Here is a 19266-nt window from a genome sequence, read left to right on the forward strand (position 1 = left end):
AATCCCTTCCGTGGTGCAGGGAGCCAAGCTGGCTCCCGGGGTGCCATGATGCCAACATTGGGGTGTCCTGAGTCTATTCCAGCATGGCCCTGGGCAGACCCAGCCCCCATGCTGAGGGTTCAGAGCTGGGGGGATGCCAACCATGCCTCCAGGGACATGCCAGAGGAAGGCAATGAGGCTGGAGCTGAACCATCCTCAGTGTCCCCAGCCCGGCCTAGCACAGTAGGGATGGGCACTGGAGGCTGTGAGATCCTGCAGCTCAGGGCTCTGGATGCAGCTAGGGGTGCAGGAACAAGGGTCCCTGTGCCGGGGGGGCTGAGTACACCAGGCAGCAGCCAAGGCCAGAGCCAATTAGTGCAGCTCGGTGTGGCTGTTACTCATTAACTCCCTTGTTTGTCCCACATTCCCCAGCAGGAGCCTCCTGCCAGCACCAGGGTCCAAGAGCCAGGGCACGGCTGAGGCACACTCACGCGGCCCTGCTGAGCACTGCCCTGGCCCCACAGCCCTTGGGTTGTCCCACAGCAGTGCCAGGGCTCTGCACCAGCTGCAGGAGCTGCAGCAGCAGCCATGAGCCATGCAACAGTTGGGTCAGAAAAATCAGCTGAGTGCCAGTTTATTGGGAAGGTGAAGATGGGACCTCAGCCCGAGGGGTGCCCCTCCTACAGCTCTGCAGTGTGCTGCTCCTGCAGGCTACTGGTGCAGCCCAGGGCAATGTCCCTGTCCCCAAGGCTTGGATCCACCACAGCAGCCAGAGCTCAGTGGCACCTGGGCCCCAGCAGCTGTGGAGCTGCAGCAGCCATGGGCCAGGGTGGATGTTTCAGGCATTTGGAGCTGCTGGTTTGCTGTGGCCCAGCATTCCCACCACCCTTGGCAAAACCTTGGCATTGACTTTGGCAGTGGCCAGCACCAGGACCCTGGGTGCACCAACCTACCTTGGGGAGGTGGCAGGAGCCATGGTTCCAGAGGAGGAGAGCAGCCATGGGCACCCCACAGCAGTTGGGGTGGCATCCTGGATGGAGTTTCCAAAAATCTTTCCTAGGGGCTGTTTTCCAGAGGGTTTGAGTCCTTCTTGGCAGTGTCATGGTGCTGAAAGGAGAGCTGAGCCCCGTCAGAGACCTGACCCCGAGCACCAGACAGCCCAGCTGTAGGCAGAGCAGGTCCTGCCGAAGGAGCAGGGCCCTCTCAGGATGCAGCCAGTGGCTGGACACAGACTGTCTGCACCAGTGGGGATGGGGCAGCAGTGTGGTCAGAGCCCGCCTGGCAGTGGTGCCAGGGTGAGGTTGAGAAAGCCTCTGTAGTGGAATGGGGGCAGCTGGGGGACACAGGCAGCAGTGCTGGACAAGCAGGAGAGGGGGTTGGTCCCACACACTCCAGAGTCCTGCTCTCCACTGAAGTAGACCCCGTCGGGCGAGTCCACCGAGGGGTCCTCATCGAAGTAGTTGTAGGGCCTCAGGAGAAAGCCGACGCTGTTGCCCACGGTCACTGTGTTGGGGACATCTTCAGCATGGGGGACATGCAGAAACCCCACAGAGATCCAGGCGACCAAGTCCTGGGCAGGAGGGGAGCCAGGCAGCCTGTCAGGCTGAGCAGCACCCTTCCAGCCCAGCAGCTATCCAGTTTGGCTGGAAGGGTGAAGCCTCTGGCTGGAGCAAGAGTCAGGGCCCTGCCTGCAGTGCTCAGCTCCTCTCTGCCCAGGGGTCCCAGCTCACCTCATTGGTGATGGTCTCATTGTTGATGAAGTCAGCAAAGGCCACAGTGGGTGTCCAGGGGTCGTTCTGGTTGTAGATGCTGGTGCTGGAGGGCTCCTCCTCCTTTCGCCGGGTAACAGCCAGCTGGTACCTGCCAGCACCGGGAGCAGAGGGGCTTGTCTGTGCCAGCACAGGGCAGGGCAGCCACAGCATCACTGCTGGGAGGTGCATTGGCAAACTGGGGCTGGATGCATGCTGGCACATGCCAGGGGACCTGATCTGCCCTGGGTCAGGAAGGGAAAGGGCTGGCAGGGACCAATGTGGCAGCAACAGGCAGCAGCCCCAGCACCCTTGGGATCCTGAGCATGCCCAGGGCTGCTCCAGCCTGGCCAAGAAGCAGGAATGTCCAGGCATGGACACTGCTGCTTGCTGCCCTCAGCCACAGCTAGCTCCTGCAGCCAACCCCCAGATGTGAGCCATCAGATCCCACCCCAGCAGAGAGCAGTTTGTGCTTATCTCAGAGACTTCCTGTCCTGACATGAAGACACCAAGCCCCGAGGATGCCAGCACAGGGAGTTTGTCCTGCAGCCTGGCTGTGCTCACACCCCAGCTGCCCTGAGTGAACCTTATCTGGAGTCAGATCCCTGCCTGTGAGCTGCAACTTTTCAAGGGATGCTCAGAGCCAAAAGTTCTGCACAGCTGCTGCTTAACCCTTCCCTGCAGCCCAACAGCAGCCTCTCCTCCACCGGGAACAGGGTGCCAGGGTGGGAGGACAGAGGGCTGGGGTGGGGCAGGGTCAACTTGTGCCCCAGCCCTGGCACTCACCTGCCCCAGCTGATGGCCCTCTCCATGGGGCTGCTGACGGGCAGGTGCTCCCCGGCCGAGCTGGTGATCTGGATGCGGTAGCTGCGCCGATGGCCCCAGCGGTTGGGGTTGGGGCTGGCAAAGCAGAGGTAGCGAGGCAAGGGGGCGTTGAGCGGAAACGCCGCCTCCTCCTCCGTCTGCAGCCTGGTCCTGCGGAGGTACGGCCGCTCCAGGGTGCTCTGCTTGCTCCAGGGATCCTGCACGACCTCATACTCCATATCCTGGGTTTCCAGGGAGTTCAGCTGCCCTGGGAAGCAGAAGGGAAAACGCTCTCAAGCTCCACGCCCCTGGCAGAGCCGCAACCCACAGCGAAACAAAGCCACATACAAAGCCTCCCAGACCTACCATCCACGTCCAGGTCCACCTTGTAGTGGATGTGGTGGAGGTGCATCGTCCCCAGTGTGTGGGGCCCGACTCTGTTTCCGTAGTCGGTGCCTCGGCCGTGCAGGAAGGAGGAGCTGATGTAGCCAGTGGCATGCACCCGGACCTCCACGGCGCCGCTGCCGTGGAACATGAAGTCCCAGATGTAGTCGTAGTTGATGAGGGTGGAGATGGTGCGGATCACCAGCACGCCCCGCCGCAGCCCGCCGAAGTACAGCGACTGCGAGTCAGAGAAGTGGCGCCGCAGGGGGATGGCAGCATCGTGCTCAAAAATGCACAGGGAGTTTTGGTTGGTTTTGGGGGTCTCTGACTCCACCAGGTAGTGTCGGTCCACGTAGGTGGCTGTGTAGGGACAGTCGAGGCCCCGGACGAGCTCGTAGGCGAAGCGGCCGATGCCGAAGCTGCCGTCAAGGTACCTGGTCGACATGCCCCCGGGGCAGTTGGAGCCGTACAGGGCTAAGGCTTCCTGGAGGCTCAGCTCATAGATGATCCTCTTCCCACGGTACCTGATGTCAAAGAGGCGTGGGCCAGAGTTTGGGTTCATGCCGAAGGTCACGCTCCAGCCCTGGAAGGTGACGCGGTTGTCCTTCACACTGTAGCGGGGACCCCGAGGCTCGTACTGCAGGGGACCAGGGGACGCTGGCTCTTGCCGGGGTCTCATGGAGCCCAGCACCGCTTCAGCCTCCTGGGGCTTCTCCAGCCTGATGACCTCCAGCATGCCAGTCACAAAGGCATCCTCCAGGTCCTGCGTGCTGGCCAGGTACCGGCCATTGTAGAAGACTTGGCGCAGCTGCCAGTGGGAGACATGGAGGTCCCTGTGCTCCACCAGCACCTCCAGCCCCACTGGTGACAGGTAGTAGCCAGTGCCAGGCGTGTTCTGGAAGAGCACAAACCAGGTGGCACGGTCACCGGACTGGAAGCCCCGCGGGGCCGTAGTGAGGATGGCCAAGTCGGTGCCATCGGACTGACAGCAGGCGGCGAGGAAGCGCGGAGCCTTCCTCAGCTCCTGCCGGACGAGGGCGTTGATGTCAGCGTACTCCCTGCCGGTGACGGGTCTGCGGTGGTACGGCAGCGGCCCCCCGTACCTCCGCACCGTCACATCCCGGTGGTAGGCTGGCGTGGGCAGTGGGCCCACCACGTACTCGGTGACGTTGGGCTCGGGCTGGTTCCCAAAGTAGAGCACAGCCAGGGCCTCCCGGGGGGGACGAGCCCCCGCCCCATCCAGGAACCGCAGCACCTCTGCCTTGGCAGGGACCTGCACGTCGATGGAGGCAATGCAGTTGTCGGAGGGCTTGGCCCTCGAGGCATCAACCAGCCGCACCCCGAGGTTTCCCTGCAGGTACTGCACCACTTGCACCATCTCCTCGGGGCTCAGATCAGCAAAGACCAGGCTCTGGCCACCGTCGGTGTCCTCCTGCTCCGGGGGCTGGTGCTGGCAGGCGCTGGGGCCCTTCCCCCTGGTCAGCAGCACACAGACCAAAGCAAAGATCGTGGCCAAGGCCAGAACCAGCAGGATGAGCACAGTTTTCACGTTCATGCCTGCTGCTGGGGCACCCCGAGCTCCCGTGCTCGGGCAGGGCGGGTGTGCAGCTGCAGAATCCTCCCAGCAAGCTGCCGGCAGAAGGGGCTGGGCTGGGCTGGGCTTGGATTTTCCCTGTTTTCTCTACAGGGAACAGCCCAGAGCAGCTTGCAGGGCAGGCGTAGGGGGACGGTCCCAGATGTGCTCAGGATTTGCTGGCAACCATAAAAGGCAGCTTTGCTCTGCTTCCCCAGAGGGTCACCACTTTGCTAACTCAGTGCTGCTGCATCTGTCCTTCCCCTCATCCCATACACTGTGCTGCAGGCCTCAGAGTGGAGGATTCACTCAGGGGAAATAAGTGCATCTCCCTGCACTTCCTTCTCTTAATCCCACAGACACAAACAGGCAGGCTGCAGAGACCACAAGGACCACCAGCTCCACCATTACCTGCAGCCCCCCATGCAGAGTACTGTGATGCACAGCACCGTGGCCCCATCCTGCTGCAGTCCCACCAGCAGCTCCTCTCTAGCCTGTGCAGGGACATTGCAGCATTGCTCTCTGCTGGCCCCATGTGCGGGAAGGTGCCAGTCCTGCAGCCAGGAGCGAGGGAGGGGACAGCCATTTGTCACTCCCCCAAAGCCTCCTGATCCTGGGCTATGTTCTGGCACAGATGGGATTGTGAGGAGGAGGGCTCCAGAGCCCATCCAGCATCCTGGCCTGGCCACACAGGTCCCACACCCTGGGTCTAGCCCAGAGCAGGGCTGGATCCGGTGTGAGTGTGGCCAGCACAGGGCTGGCCCATGTGGCTGAGGTTCAGCTCTTTTGTCCATGGGCATCCTCGGGGACAGCACACCTCAGCCCTGCAATAGTCCTTTCAGTCCCCTCTCCTGCAGCCAGCAGCAAGTGCCCGAGACGTGCAGCCCAGGCAGGTCCTGGCTGTGTCCTCAGCCCAAGCACCTGCAGAGCTTGGTCCTGCCTCCAGCACCCCAGGATCCCCAGCCTGTCCCTCTAGCTGAGCCATCCCCATGCCCACTTGAGTGCCCAGAGCCTTGCTACTGGGCTGGTTTGAAGAGGCAGGGGGGAGGCAGCATCCCCTCCAGCAGATGCAGGTGTGGGTCATAAGAATGAGACACTCACGAAAGCACTGGGCCAGAACTGTTGTCTTTAACCTGAGACAGGCACTACACAGCTCTTGCTTCTACAGCAGAAGAACAGGGATTCCTCCTCACTTTCCTGCTGCAGCAGACTCAAAACTCAGCAACTAACAGAGAGAATGCACACTCCTGTCTGGCACCATGCCAGGAAGGTTATGCTTCCCTTTTAAAGATAGATAGGAAGTGAACTCCTTGCACAGCTGGAAAGGAGGCAACCTCACTAAAGGCAAACACCTGGGGCAGAGGAGGGACCCTGCTGCCTCAGAGCCCCCCAGCACTCCCTGCGGCGTCACAGCCTGCTGCTGTTCCGGAAGCCGTCGTAGGCGAACGGGGGGAGGTCGGGCAGGCAGGAGGCAGCTGTGGGCAGGCAGGCGACAGGGTTGGTCTCGCATGCCGTGGGGTCCTGCTCGCTGGTGAAGAACACCCCATCGTGGGAGTAGATGGAGGGGTCCAGGTCATAGTAGTTGTAGGGTCTCAAGAGGAAGCCGACTGAGTTTCCCACGGTCACGGTGTTGGGAATGTCCTCAGAATGTGGGATGTGAAGGAAACCAGCAGTTATCCAGGCCACCAGGTCCTGGGCAGGGAAGAGCAGCAAGACCGTGGCCATTTCAGAAGCCTGCAGGGACTGAAACCTGCACAGGGGCCACGGGAGTCACAGGAGAGCAGGATGGGACCTCCACAGCACCAGCCTGGCCATATCCCCACACGCTGAGCTCCCCCTCCCCAGGATGATCTCCTCCCTGCCTCAAAGACCTGCCTGCAGCTACAGCCACAGAGGTCACCCAGCAGCAGGGTCCCTGCTCTGATCCACACAGCCAGGCTCTGGCCTCACAAAGATTTTCCTGATGTTTTCCAGCATTTCTCTACAGGGAGACACAAGCTCCTGCTCCTCCCTGGTCTGTGCCCTCTGACCAAGGTGCCAAGTAGGCACAGGAAAGGAGCTGCTCAAACCCTCTTCCCTCCTGCCCCAGGCCAACTGCCCTGCAGGCTGTGCCAGGGCCACTCTGGGGCTGCCATTCAGCACGGGGCTGGGTATTACAGCTCCCACCCAGGGGTCCCAGCCCACCTCCTCGGTGATGGTCTCATTGTTGATGAAGTCAGCAAAGGCAACGGTCGGCGTCCAGGGGTCGTTCTGGTTGTAGATGCTGGTGCTGGTAGGCTCCTCCTCCTTCCGCCGGGTGACAGCCAGCTGGTACCTGAGGACAAGAGAAGAGACAGGAGCAGCCCCCTGGGGCAAGGCAAAGCTAAAAGCCATCTGCCCAGAGAGTGCAGAGCACAAACCTGCTCCTAGGGAGCAACTGCAGCCCAGGAGAGTATTTGTCCCGTGATGCCACCCCAGCTGGCAGGGCAGGACCCCTTCCTTCAGCACCTGCTGTCCCAGTCAGAGCAGCCTAACCTTGCCCAGCTGATGGCCCTCTCCATGGAGCTGGCTTCAGGGATATGGTCCCCTGCAAAACTGGAGATCTGGATCCTGTAGCCACGCTGGTGGCCCCACTTGTTTTTGCTGGGGGCAGCGAAGTAGAGGTATCTGGGCACTTTCGCCTGGAGCCGGAAGGCAGCCTGGTCCTCTGTGTCCAGGACCTTCCTGGTGAGTCGTGGTCTCTCTATCTGCTGCTCTGGGCTCCAGGGAGCCTGTGTCCTCTCAAACACCATGTCATGGGCCACCAGGGAGTTTTTCACCCCTGCAAAAGCAAAAGGAAAGTCACCAAGGAATGTCCAGCCCACCAGGGCTCCTCAAAAGAGGTACAGGGACAAAGCCCTGCAGAGCATCAGCCCAACTGCCCTGCTCAGGGTGCAAAAAAGAGCTTTCCCCAGTTCCAGGGAGCACCAAGCAAGAGGAGGCTCACACCTTGGGTGCTACAGACAGGGCTGTGCCACGCTGCCTGCCTGGCCATGCCCACAGCAGCACTGCCAAGGCAGGAGGAGCGAGGAAACACAAACATCTTGTGGCTGCCACCTTTCATCCTTCCCTGGGCTGAACACAGAGCCTCAGGCAATTCCCACTGCCTTCAGCTCCGTGACCCTGACAAACTATTTTACACACAGAAAAACAATTTTGCAGTTAAAGGAGAGGTTAGGAGAGTCGAAAAGCAGAGTTCTGATGTCAGGTGTCCAGGGTGTCAAACCCAGACCTACCTCCCACATCCAAGTCCACTTTATAGTTGATGGAATGGGTATGGATTGTCCCCAGCGTGTGCTCCCAGACCCTGTTGCCATATCTCAGACCATCCCCGTGGAGAAAGGAGGAGCTGGGATACCCAGTGGCCTGCACCTTGCCCTCAAGGGCCCCGTTCTGGTAGAAGATGAAGTCCCACACGTAGTCGTAGTTGCCCACGGTCGCGATCGACCGAATGACCAGGGCAGAGTTGACCAAGCCCCCGTAGTAGAGCGACTGCAAGTTGGAGTAGTGGCGCCTCAGAGGGGAGCCCAGGTTCTGCTCAAAGATGCAGAGGGCTCCTTTAGTGGTTCTGGGGAGCTGCGAGTCGGCGAGGCAGTGAACATCCAGGTAGGTCGCTGAGTAGGGGCAGTCGACGCCGCGCACCAAGGGGGAGGCGTAGCGCCCGATGCCAAAGCTGCCGTCCATGTACCTGGTGGACATCCCCCCCGGGCAGTTGGAGCCGTACACCGACAGCGCCTCTTGGACGCTGATCTCGTAGGCAACCCTCTCCCCCTGGTGTCGGATGTCAAACAGGCGCAGGCCCCTGCTCACGCTTATCCCGAAAGCAAAGCTCCAGCCCTGGAACAGGACGCGGTTGTTCCTGACGCTGTAGCGGGGACCCTGGGGCTCGAACTGCAGCGGGAAGGGCGCGGCCGGCGGCGCTCGGGGCTTCATGGACGAGAACTCTCCGTCCCGCGGCGCTCTCCTCACCTTCTCCACGCGAACGCGACCCTGCACGTAGGCATTCTCCAGCTGCACCATGTCCCTGTAATACTGTCCGTTGTAGAAGACCCTGTTCACGGCCCACTGGGACATGTCCAGGCTGCTGTGGTCCACCAGCACCTCCAGCCCCACCGGGTGCAAGAAGAAGCCACTCACGTTCTGGAACAAAGCAAACCAGGTGATGCGATCTCCAGACTGGAAGCCTCGGGGAGCAGCTGTCAGGGCTGCCAGGTTGGCTCCATCGTACTCCAGGACCTGGCGCATGAAGGAGGGAGCTGTGGGGAACGCTTGGCCCCTCACCACCTCTGCGATCTGCTGGTACTCCACAGCCAGCGTCGGCCTGCGGTGGTACGGCAGCGGCCCCCCGTACCTCCGCACCGTCACATCCCGGTGGTAGGCTGGCGTGGGCAGTGGGCCCACCACGTACTCGGTGACGTTGGGCTCGGGCTGGTTCCCAAAGTAGAGCACAGCCAGGGCCTCCCGGGGGGGGCGAGCCCCCCCCCCATCCAGGAACCGCAGCACCTCTGCCTTGGCAGGGACCTGCACGTCGATGGAGGCAATGCAGTTGTCGGAGGGCTTGGCCCTCGAGGCATCAACCAGCCGCACCCCGAGGTTTCCCTGCAGGTACTGCACCACTTGCACCATCTCCTCGGGGCTCAGATCCGCAAAGACCAGGCTCTGGCCACCGTCGGTGTCCTCCTGCTCCGGGGGCTGGTGCTGGCAGGCGCTGGGGCCCTTCCCCCTGGTCAGCAGCACACAGACCAAAGCAAAGATCGTGGCCAAGGCCAGAACCAGCAGGATGAGCACAGTTTTCACGTTCATGCCTGCTGCTGGGTCCAGAGGCTTTCAGTACAGCTTCCAGAGCAGGGTTTCCAGCTGCTGCCCCTGTCAGCTTACACTGCACTGGATGGATTAGCAGGGAAAGCACAAAAGGCTGGGAGAGGCTAGGGGAGGAGATCTGAAATTCGTGGTGAAGAGAAAGGGCAGCTCTCCTCTCTCTGCTGCAGCTTTCCCTGTCCTGCTCCACCAGCAGTGCCCTGAAAGAACTGGTGGAGATGCAGGGTCAGTGACTCAGACAAGTTCCACATAATTCTGTTGCTTTTTCAGTCCAGCCTAGCTTCCTGAGCCTGCCTGTAAAAACGAAGCTCCTGTAGCCAGCCTGAAGTGGCTGGGACCACTGTGAGGCTCTGACAGGCTGGGAATTGTTGCCACACTGTAGAATTTCACCTCTTTGCAACTCACCAAATTTCCTTGTTTATCAAGCTGCTTCCTTGTAAACATTCTCCCTGGCACCTCCAATGCCAAGCTTGGAGTTACTTCTTGGTTTATGTTTAAATCTTCCACGTGGAAGCCTTTGCTGAAAACACATCTGTGTGGGAGCAGGAAAACTTTGGCAGGCATGGAGAGACGTGGTTCAGGATGGGACCCGGGCTCCAGTGCACAGTGAACAACCAGCTCTGTCTGCACCTCTGAGCAGCCACAGACTAAGTAATCCCCCCAACACCCCTCTGAAACAAGATGATGCAGCTTTTGCCTCTGATTCAAAGGTAAACTGAGGTGCAGCTCCCAAGAAGTTCCCTCAAGAGCCAAAACAGCCCAGCCTGTAGCATCCAAGCAGGCAGACAAGGGCGCTTTCTGCACCACTGTTCCCAGGCACTCCCAGGACTTCCACCAGAGGCTGAGGCAACCCTCTGGCACCTCCATCAAAGGTCTCTGCTGGTCTCAGCCCTGTGGAAAGGGCTCGGTGCTCCGTGGTGCCATGCAGCAGATGCTTGTGGGATGCAGTGCTTCAACTACAGTCCCTGCCTGTCCCTGAGCTGGTGCTGAGAAGCACAGGGCTGGGAATTCAACCCAACATTTCCACTCTTGCTGCCAGCCTCACCTCACATCACCCTGGCCTCCTTCCCCTGTAAAAGTTTCCTGGTGTAAGACACCCCCCTCAGATTCAGCACTGCCTCCGGTTCCTCCTCCACAGCAGATCTTGCCCTGGACCAGCTCCTCTGCGGTCTCCTGGCCGTGCTTACCAGACACCACACTGGCAGGCAGGAGGCCACGTTGCCATAGGACACACTCCATTATCCTCACCACCAAGGGCAGCCTCAGCCCTCTTTAGCCCAGGCTGCAGCTGTGCAGGTCAGTGCCAGGCACATCATCTGTGCCCCACCAGTCATTGTGCCCATTCATGTGGGTACTGTGCATGGACACGAGAAATAGGGAGAGGCAGGATGGATGAGAACAGAGCTTTGGCTACACAGGACACAACAGCTACAGCTTTGGGAGGCACCTGGCTGACATTGACTTCCAGCTGGACTCCCATGGCAGAACCAGGAGCCTCTGGGCAGCCTCCAGCTAGGCAAAGCAGCCTGACTCCCAGGGCAGCCTCTCAATCCCTGAAGTCAACAAAGGCTTCAAGGGTTCCTGAAGATTAGTCTTGAAAGAAAACATCCTCTCTGCACTCTCAGTGGAGGCTCACATCAAAAGGGAAGAGCTGTTACCCAGCTGAGGCTGAGCAGAGCCAGGACCTACCTCCTGCCCCCCCAGGAATTTAAGATGTGTCCTGCTGCAGCATGCACTCACACAGCTGAGCCAGGCTGCTGCAGGAGTGCTGCAGCAGGGGCTGCCTGCACAGTGCTCACCATGACCTTGCCTTAAAGCACAGGAACAGCAAACCTCTCAGCTTTGATTTGTCTCTTGGGTTTGCAGCCCAAGTCCCCAGGAGCCCAGGCCAGGCTGCAATTGCCAGTGGTGGTTTCCAGCTCAAGAGGTATGGACGAACTCCAGGGGCCCCAGAGCCCCACAGGCCATAGCTCAACCCTGCAGGTCGCCTGGCAGATGGCTGAAAACACAGCACAGGAGCACTGCTGTGTGCCAGGTGTCTGGGGAAGGAGAAACCCCAACAGGAGTGAGGTTTGTCATAGGTCCTCAGGACTAACCGAGGCTCACACACAGAGGACACAAGTGATGCTTTGGGTGCTGCCTCTGCCCTGCTGCAGGGAAGTGCCAGGGATGCTCTGTCCAACACCACCTCTGCTAACTCTGCCCCTGGCTGCTGCACTTCTCGGGCTGGGGACTTTCAAAGCCTAGAACAAGCAACCTGAGAATTAGCCTGCACATTCTGGGAGCAGCCCTAAACAGAGCAGCCCTAGATCCACCTCCATCCTGCAGCAGAAACTAACTTCAGGAAGCAAAGCAATTAACTGTGTCTGCAGAGCCAGGAGGCTGTGTCACTGAGGAAAAGCAGACAGGGATCTTTAAGGGCCACCCCCCACACACACACTGAACTGCTTGTGTACCTTCTCCAAAGCAGCCCAAGGCAGCTTAAAGCTAACCTAGAATTACAAAATCCCAAATGATGTCTCCCTAGCAGGACTGCCACTTGTTTGTGACCCTTTTGGTGCATGTGCCTCTTCCCACAGCCCAGCTCCCCACTCCAGTTAGTCCATCAGCCTGCCCGCTTCACATGGGCAATGCACATCCTGCCAATGTTTATTTTGGACAGAGCTGATTGAGGTGCTGCCCCACCAGTGCATCTCCCACGTCCCCCAGACAGAGACAGGAGGAGTTTGCTGGTTTTTCACTTGCATGTAAAGGTAGAGTTGGCAAAAAATAGTCTGAAATTTATAGAAACCAGGCCTGCAGACAGCTTTTGTCTCATGGAAACTCAGAGTCAGCAGTTGCCAGACAACTGGGTAAAGCCTGCCGTACAGGAAAGCCCTTTGCCAAGTCTCCTGACACAGGCAGGTCTTAAAACCGGCCCAGGCCAGACCTCAGACGATCGGGGAAGCTCCCACCTCACAGGGGCCGCTGGGGAAGGAGTTGGAATCGCCGGAGCCCTGCCCGCGGCTCCTGCAGCGCTGCAGCCCGCAGCTGCCGCTGCCTCTTCTCAGGGGTGTAAGGGTCGAGAACCTGCGAGTCCGAGCCCTGACCGCTGCTTCTCCTGCTCAGCAAAGTGCAAACCACTGCCCTGGGACTGAGGCGAGGCTCACGGACCACAAACGCTGCCCACGCTCGCTGCCAGCACCCACCCGGCCGGCAGCCTCCTCCCGCAGCACCGCGAGCACAGCTCCTAGGACCTCTGCTCCCTCCGGCAGTGCCGAGGAGCTCAGAGTCTGCCAGCTGAGCTCTTCCGACGAGCTCCGGCTGCCCCGGTCCCCATCGACCCCTTCTCCAGCTCGACTCCCCCCGCCGGGGAAGCCGAGGCAGGTCTGCCCGCCGAGGCAGGTCTGCCCGCAGCGGCAGCTCCGAGCTCCCAGGGGACCGCGGCCGCCGCTCCGGGGCTGGGCAGGGGCTCCCTCTAGTGGCACGGGGAGCTGGCCGGCGGCTGCGGACGGGCGGGAGCGTCCCCGGCAGGTGCCCCCAGCCCGGGCTGCGCCGCGGCGGGCACGGGAAGAGCAACACGAACTGACGAGCCCCACCCCCAAATGTCTACCGTGCCTGCTTTAGGGCCAAGGTGGCACAGATCATCCTGAACCCAGCCCGGGGTCCACAGCAAGGAGCACCTGGAAAGCAACGCAGGCCAGCTCACAGCGGAGGGGAAAAGAGGAGCAGGCAGGGAAGGAGCAGCTGGATGTGAGAGGCAGGAGCAGGACAGAGACAAGCACTGTGCAGCCAAGGAGCTCAGCACCACACACGAGGGGCTACCTTAAAAGAATTCCAGGTACCTTGTTTTAATTTCTTGACATGGTAAAAGTTTACACACTTTGATCAGGCAGAGCCAAACAGGTTCAAAGGAATCATCAATACAACGGAGCAGGAGGGGCTGGGCTGCTCCCAGACAGCAGCCAGGACGCAGTTGGTTTGTTACTGAATATTTATTAGAGGGAAGACTAAGAGCTGACTGACTACAAACAACAGAAGAGTCGATAGCAAAGGGCCAGCAGCCCCCCACACTCTCAGGCAAATGCCTGGGAAACCAGCAAGAGACAACAGAGTTCCCAGGTGTGGGGGCAGAAGAAACGGTGTACAAAAAGGAGGGCAGGGGGAGCTTGCTCTGTTTGTCCCCATGGGCACAACGAGGGCAACACTACCGCAAGGTACTGCACAAGGAGGGCATCCAGGTGTGCCAGCAAGGTTCCTGAAGAGATCATTCACCCCTCCCCAGCAGAGCACTTCAGCAGAAATAAATAAAATGTCCTGGAGCAGCCTGCAGCCACACACAGGCTGGAGGGACACAGCCAGCCACCCCCAGAGGGGTCTGCAGTGGAGCACCAAACGTCCCAGTGGCTGGCAGTCACTGGGCACACAGCTGTGCCCATGCAGGGAAAGACTGCAAGGTCTGCAGAGGTCCTGGGCAGGCATTGGCCACCTCCACCCCAAGCTGCCTCAGCTGGCCAGCTCTGCCCTGCAGCAGGGAGCTCTGCCAGGAGGCAGCAGCTCTGTCTGACCAGGTATGGAGACCACCAGGGCTTCAGCATCAGACCTCCAGCCTCTCCATTCCCTCAGCCTGGGCAAGAGCTTCTGCTGAAGGAGCACTAAAACCTATGTGAAGTAACATTGGTTCCAGCCAAGAAAGCAGCTCTAGCTGAACGGCAAAGAGGAGCAGAAGCCACCTGAGCTGCCGAGCAGCAGGGCAGCCACCGGCGCCCAGCACCACCCAGCACTCCGCACCGCAGCTGGCAGGGCAGAGGCAGCGAGGGCAGGGCAGGAGTGCAGAGCCCCGAAGGGGCAGGGTCCCCCCGTGGCAGAGGGGCACAGCTACAGCCAGCAGTGAGGAAGGAGCTTCCCCACACTGCCCCACCGCCTGGGCTCACCCTCCTGCTGAGCAGCCTGCCCCAGGGACCCCAGTGAAACCTCCAGACAGGAGAGGGGACAGGGCAAGGGCTTGGTCTCTAGTGTGGTTCCTACTCAGGTAGGAAGCAAGGCATGAAGGAATGTTCCTGCCTGGCTGGTGCTCTCTGCAGCAGCCCCTAGGGCACCCCAAAGCAGCCTTCCCATTACCAGTTATAGAGGGAGGGAGAGCTCCTGAGGCCTGAACAAAACCAATCACAAAACTAGGCGAGAATTTCTTTAGAGTTTAACTAACAATGCAAGACTATTTCCAGCCAGCTTCCCATCTCCATAGTCACGTAACAAACCAAGGCAATGACGGTCTTCAGGTGACTGAACAGTTCTCAAGTTCAAACATTGACACTTAGTAGAGGGTCTCAGCGTTGCTGCTCCGAGGCCTCTTGATCTTCTCGATGTTTTTAAGGATCATGTCATGCAAAGTGACCTGTGAGGAGAACAGGGGCTCAGAGGAAGGGTGAAGTCTCCCAGAGTTCAGCTTTCCCCACGAGCACTGCTTTAAAGGCAGCGCAGCTGGCCTCAGCACCACCCTCAGCCCTGCTGCAGTCACACCCCCAGCTAAGGGCTGCCCTCGGCCAGGCTTTGCAGAAGCCAATGCAGCTAACACCAAAAAGGCTTCTTTGGAGACCCCAGGAAGGGCTTGCACTGCATGAGGAGCTTGGGATCATAGGTTGCCACAGAGGAACCCGTGCTAGGCTCCTGTGCAGGTTCAGCTGCAAACGCCTCCACCTCCGGAAGGTGGAGAGGCAGCAGCCGGCTCTGCTCAGGAGGCAGGGCAGAGCAGCAGGAGGCGGCTAGGTGTGCGCACAGGAGGGAGCAGCAGGGTCAGAGGGCTCTCCCCAGAGGCCCAGGCAGCAGCTGCTGTCACTCACATATTGGTTCCTCAGCTCGGAGATGATGAGGCGCAGGCTGATGTACTCCTTCTCGTCGATCTCGGTCACGGTGCGGCGATAGTCCTCCTGCGGGCAGGCTCAGCTCAGCCGCGCACACAGCAGGGCCCTGGCACCGGGCAAGCCCCGGCCTGCTCTCCTCCAGCACAGAGCTCCTGCAGCACCCAGGGGTTCCCCCTTCTCCCCAGGCCCCTAGCTAGGAAGGGCAGTGACAAAGCAGCCCCAGCATGCACAGGGAGGGGCTGTGCCTCCCTACTCACCACATGAGGGTACTTGGCTATTTTGGAGACCAGCTTTGCTCTTGTGATGTAGTATCTGGCAAGGGAAAGGAAGGCTGAAGGTCAAACAGCACCAAGACCTTAAGGCTGAAGCTTCCCTGGAACAGCCAGGGGACCTTCCCCAAAGGTTTCCCTTTTCCCAAGGGGATCCCCAGAGGTCTGTCCCAGGATGCCCACCTAGAAATCTGGTCCAGGTAGGATGCTGCCTCACTCTCCACAGTTCGAAGCTCAGCCACTGTTTCCTCCTGCAGGGGAGACAAGGAAACCCTGAGCTTCAGCAGACTGCAGCTGCCTGTCAGCAGTCTGAAAGGAAGGAGTCTCAGCAGTGACAGGTTCTGCTCAGATCTGGGCTTTTAAACTGCACCACTCCTGTGACTGCAGCTCCTGGACACCATCCAAGGAAAGACTCCAAGGAACCCAAGAGATGTGTGTCCCTCTCCCACAGCAGGGCACAGAGCCAGCAGGGCCTCACCTGAATAGAAACACCAAAGTTGTTTCCATCTTCTATCCTGGGAATGAGAAGCTGCACCCACATTTTGACCTGCAGTGAGAGATCCCAAGGCTGGTCAATGCCAACACCTCCACAGAGACCCCTCAAGAGCTTGACTAAAAGACCCCCAGGACTCTGTCTCTGACGTGGCTTCCATGATCAACTCTTGCAGGTCCCTACATGCTGATGCAGCACTTTCTGCTGTGAGGCCCCAAAGCCACCAGGAGCACAGCTGCCATGGGAAGCTCTCCTGATGGTGCCACAGAGCTCTGAGGTGTCCATGACTGTACAAGAGGACAAGCCTCCAGAATGAGGCTGTGTAACAGACCCCCTCCTCCTCCTCCTCCAGGTGAACTACAGATCTCCTTGAGGGCTCAGGGAAACACTGCTCCCCCACACCTACATCCCAACCATCTTTAGACATTTTAGAGTCATGCTTCTCCTCAGCTACAGAGCAGAGGGGCCCTCTCCTTCCCCTCAGAGCAGCCTTGCATGTCCAGAAGCAAAGGCAGCCCACTGCCCCCCTTGCTCACACCCACCGTGTTACACTTCTCAATGAGCAGCCTGATTTCTGGTTTCACTTTCTCAATGATGTCCACCAGCTGCTGGTTGCTCTTCAGCATCCCATTAGGCATCACAAACACTTTGGTACCTGGTGGCAGAGGAGAGAAGCACCTGGATCAGCACCAGATGAAAGGCTGGGCCAGGGAACTGGCCTCAAGGTCCACCTGAGTGTCTTATCCCCCACAGAGGCTTCAGTGGCCACTGAGCCAGACTATAGCTGACCTGTGAGGAAAGGGAAATCTCACATGGAACAAGAGCAGCTACCACAAAAGGAGGAAGAGAGAAAACACAGAGCAGAGGTGAGAGCTGAAGCGCTGCAGGCTGCTGAGGCTGGGCACAAAGGATTTCCCTGGTGCAGGTGTGAGCTGTTTCTGCTGCAGCTCCATCTGAAGTCTCCAGACACAGAGAGCTTTCAGCACAGAGCCCCTGGGGATCAGCTGCCTCTCTTGGCCAAGCTCAAGCAAGTACTGCTTGTGTCTGTCAGGGAGGTGCTAATTATGCTTCCAAGAGCTGGAACCTGACTCCCCCACAACAGGACACCTGCAGGCCAGGCTCTGAGAGGTTGCAGTGGCAGGCTGCATGAGCAATAGCTGCTGTCAAGACAGGGCAAGTGGGGTTCTTGTGATCTCACCCCCCTGCATCACGGTGCACTGGCTTGGGGGGCAGGCAGGCAGCAACACAGGAGACTTAGGGACTCTTACCCTGAAAGGTCTCTTCGGGGTCTTCCAGCTTCCTCTTTTTCATATTTGGCTAAAACATACAAAATGATTTACTCACAAACCAGTCTCAAGCTACGAGAGTGCTGCAGAGGACATGAGGAGCACTTCAGAGCCTCTGCTGCACTCCTGTTTCCAAGCACCTTTAAAGCAAAGGAGGGCTGCAAAGCACAGCATCACCTCCAGCAGACTCCCCAGGCTCAAGAGACCAATTCCTGAAAGCCTCTGGCAAAGCCAGAGCCTGCTATTAACCACAGCCACCCTGCTGCACAGAGAGCAAGCCATGCAGTCTCAATTACAAGAGGCAGGGAGGAGAGCCAAGAGGGTAACCTTACCCCATCCAGCCCATCGTGGCTGTTTGTGAGAAGAATTGGGTCAGGCACCGGGAGGTTCATGTCCGAGTGGATCTGAGTGAGATCGTGGATGTTCAGGATGGGCTCCTGGAAAACAAAGCAGACCTCCTGCTCAGTTATGAGCTAGCAAATTCCCTCCCACCAAACACAATGAGAAGACAAAAGATTTAGACCTCCCTCCCACCCAGCTCCAAAACAAGGATGAATGAAAAGCCCCAGAACAACAGGCCTGGGATCAGACCCCCTCCACCCAGCAGCATCACCCCAGCTCCAGGCTGTGATCAGAGCTATTAGCTGCCTGCAGCACGGAGTGGCTGCAGGGCCACATCCTCACGAGGAGCAGCCCAAAGTGGCTCAGTGATGTGGTGATCACACAGAGGAAGCTGAGAAGGGAGGCAGCCCCTCCGGAGGTAACGGCGCTGACGTGCACGCAGGCAGCTGAGCCACAGCTGTGTCCTTGTGACACAGCCAATACACCAGCCAAGACCCAGGCCCAGACCTGTCACATCACTTTCAAAAGGCACCTTAAGGATCCAAGGAACAAATGCCTCACCTTGAGGAACCCATCAAGTTCTAACAGCTTCTTTGGGAAAAAGTTTGCCACCAGGTCTTCGGCCTGGAAAGGAAAGAACAGAAGGTGGTGTGAAACACCACCACCGGGCTCCCACTTGCAGACAGAACACCAGGGGAATCCCCTGTCTGAAGCAGGGAGCAGCAGAGCATGCTCGGGGCTGCCAGGCACGGTGCTAAGCCCAGGCAAGACGCCAGCAGAGCTGTGAGGCAGCCCCACTCCAGCAAGTGACCTGATGCTCCGAGGGCTGCTCCCAGGAGTGGCTCAAATCACAAGGAATTCCATCAGCAAGGTAAGGCCCGCAGCCTCTCCCCTGCCCTGTCACAGGACACTCACCTCACTTGTGATCCGCTCCCTGAAGGAGTCAACCTGCAGAGGGAAAGCACAGCTCAGAGCCGCTCTCAAAGCTCAGCACAAACCAAGCACTGAGCCCTGCAGCTCTGGGGCTCAGCCGCAGCCGAGCACCGCTCCCGTGAGAGACCCCCGAGGCCTGGAAGCGCCCCAAGCGCGGGGCGGCAGCTGCCAGAGGACGCTGGAAGCGGATCCCTGCCTCGCCTCATCCACAGGGGCCGAGCTCAACAGGCCAGCCCACAGCTGCGAGGGGCAGCACGGAGCAAAGGGGGGCACGGAGAGCCGATCGGCTCCCGCCCGCACGCAGCTCCGCTGGGCCGCACGCAGCGGGCCCGCGCCGGAGCCAGCGGCCACCCTTCAGCAGGCAGCGCTCGGCAGCGGCCGCAGCGCCCCCGCGGCACGGCGGCCCTGGGGGTGCAGAGCCGGGCGGCTGGGCCGGGCGGGCCGCGCTCGGCAGCCGCACAACCAACGGCTGGGCCGAAACGGGCGGGAGGCGGCCCCGCGCCCGCCGCGATCCGGTTCCTCGCGGCGCAGCCCGACCGGCGGGGGGCGGCGGCGGGAGGGGGGGGGGTGGGGGTGGGGGCCGCACCTTGAGCTTCACCTCCGGATCCACCTTGAGCAGCGAGGCCATGGCGGCAGCGGGCGGGTCCGGGTCTTGCTCTGGCGCGGGGCCGCGCTACCGCCTGCCCCAACACCGGCGTCGCCGCCACCGGAAGTGACCTCACAGCGGCGCGCCCGCCAGTGCCGCGCGCGCACCCGCCGCCCGCGTGACTGTGCCCCCC

At 59.9% G+C, this 19266-nt stretch overlaps 3 protein-coding genes across 4 annotated transcripts; all 3 read right to left on the reverse strand.

The window, feature by feature from the left end:
* Nucleotides 1–589: 589 nt before the first annotated feature.
* On the reverse strand, nucleotides 590–4510 carry LOC137455840 (amine oxidase [copper-containing] 3-like). Its single transcript, XM_068166957.1, has 4 exons — nucleotides 2898–4510; nucleotides 2514–2799; nucleotides 1710–1839; nucleotides 590–1549 (listed from the first exon to the last, which is right to left on the reverse strand). Exons 1-4 carry the CDS (start codon nucleotides 4468–4470, stop codon nucleotides 1247–1249), a joined length of 2292 nt encoding a protein of 763 aa, XP_068023058.1. The 5' UTR covers nucleotides 4471–4510; the 3' UTR covers nucleotides 590–1246.
* A 1210-nt stretch (nucleotides 4511–5720) lies between these two features.
* On the reverse strand, nucleotides 5721–9309 carry AOC3 (amine oxidase copper containing 3). Of its 2 annotated transcripts, none has more exons than XM_068167029.1 (4): nucleotides 7743–9309; nucleotides 7085–7288; nucleotides 6673–6803; nucleotides 5721–6180 (listed from the first exon to the last, which is right to left on the reverse strand). In XM_068167029.1, exons 1-4 carry the CDS (start codon nucleotides 9307–9309, stop codon nucleotides 5896–5898), a joined length of 2187 nt encoding a protein of 728 aa, XP_068023130.1. In that variant the 3' UTR covers nucleotides 5721–5895. The 2 variants fall into 2 exon arrangements, with proteins under 2 accessions (XP_068023130.1, XP_068023129.1); XM_068167028.1 differs by having other exon boundaries at nucleotides 6673–6802; nucleotides 7003–7288.
* A 3829-nt stretch (nucleotides 9310–13138) lies between these two features.
* On the reverse strand, nucleotides 13139–19208 carry PSME3 (proteasome activator subunit 3). The gene is made up of 11 exons (XM_068167073.1): nucleotides 19074–19208; nucleotides 18470–18502; nucleotides 18116–18178; nucleotides 17545–17649; nucleotides 17195–17243; nucleotides 16469–16581; nucleotides 15912–15980; nucleotides 15617–15684; nucleotides 15422–15476; nucleotides 15144–15230; nucleotides 13139–14698 (listed from the first exon to the last, which is right to left on the reverse strand). Exons 1-11 carry the CDS (start codon nucleotides 19113–19115, stop codon nucleotides 14618–14620), a joined length of 765 nt encoding a protein of 254 aa, XP_068023174.1. The 5' UTR covers nucleotides 19116–19208; the 3' UTR covers nucleotides 13139–14617.
* Between the last annotated feature and the right edge of the window lie 58 nt (nucleotides 19209–19266).

The sequence above is a fragment of the Melanerpes formicivorus genome, unplaced genomic scaffold, assembly GCF_026170545.1.
Source record: "Melanerpes formicivorus ecotype bairdi unplaced genomic scaffold, bMelFor1.0.p_v2 SCAF_112, whole genome shotgun sequence".
NCBI classification, from domain to species: Eukaryota; Metazoa; Chordata; class Aves; order Piciformes; family Picidae; genus Melanerpes; species Melanerpes formicivorus.

Excerpts from the sequence above, each read along its gene's own strand:
- LOC137455840 (XM_068166957.1), bottom strand. The coding sequence starts at position 4,470 with ATGAACGTGAAAACTGTGCTCATCCTGCTGGTTCTGGCCTTGGCCACG. Across the intron at positions 2,800-2,897 it reads GGTGGACCTGGACGTGGATG|GGCAGCTGAACTCCCTGGAA; the intron begins GTAGGTCTGGGA and ends TCTGCTTCCCAG. Across the intron at positions 1,550-1,709 it reads ATGAGACCATCACCAATGAG|GACTTGGTCGCCTGGATCTC; the intron begins GTGAGCTGGGAC and ends CCTCCTGCCCAG.
- AOC3 (XM_068167028.1), bottom strand. The coding sequence starts at position 9,309 with ATGAACGTGAAAACTGTGCTCATCCTGCTGGTTCTGGCCTTGGCCACG. Across the intron at positions 7,289-7,742 it reads AGTGGACTTGGATGTGGGAG|GGGTGAAAAACTCCCTGGTG; the intron begins GTAGGTCTGGGT and ends TTGCTTTTGCAG. Across the intron at positions 6,803-7,002 it reads AGGGCCATCAGCTGGGCAAG|GTACCAGCTGGCTGTCACCC; the intron begins GTTAGGCTGCTC and ends TCTTGTCCTCAG.
- PSME3 (XM_068167073.1), bottom strand. The coding sequence starts at position 19,115 with ATGGCCTCGCTGCTCAAGGTGGATCCGGAGGTGAAGCTCAAG. Across the intron at positions 16,582-17,194 it reads CCCCGAAGAGACCTTTCAGG|GTACCAAAGTGTTTGTGATG; the intron begins GTAAGAGTCCCT and ends CTCTGCCACCAG. Across the intron at positions 15,477-15,616 it reads TACCTGGACCAGATTTCTAG|ATACTACATCACAAGAGCAA; the intron begins GTGGGCATCCTG and ends TTCCCTTGCCAG.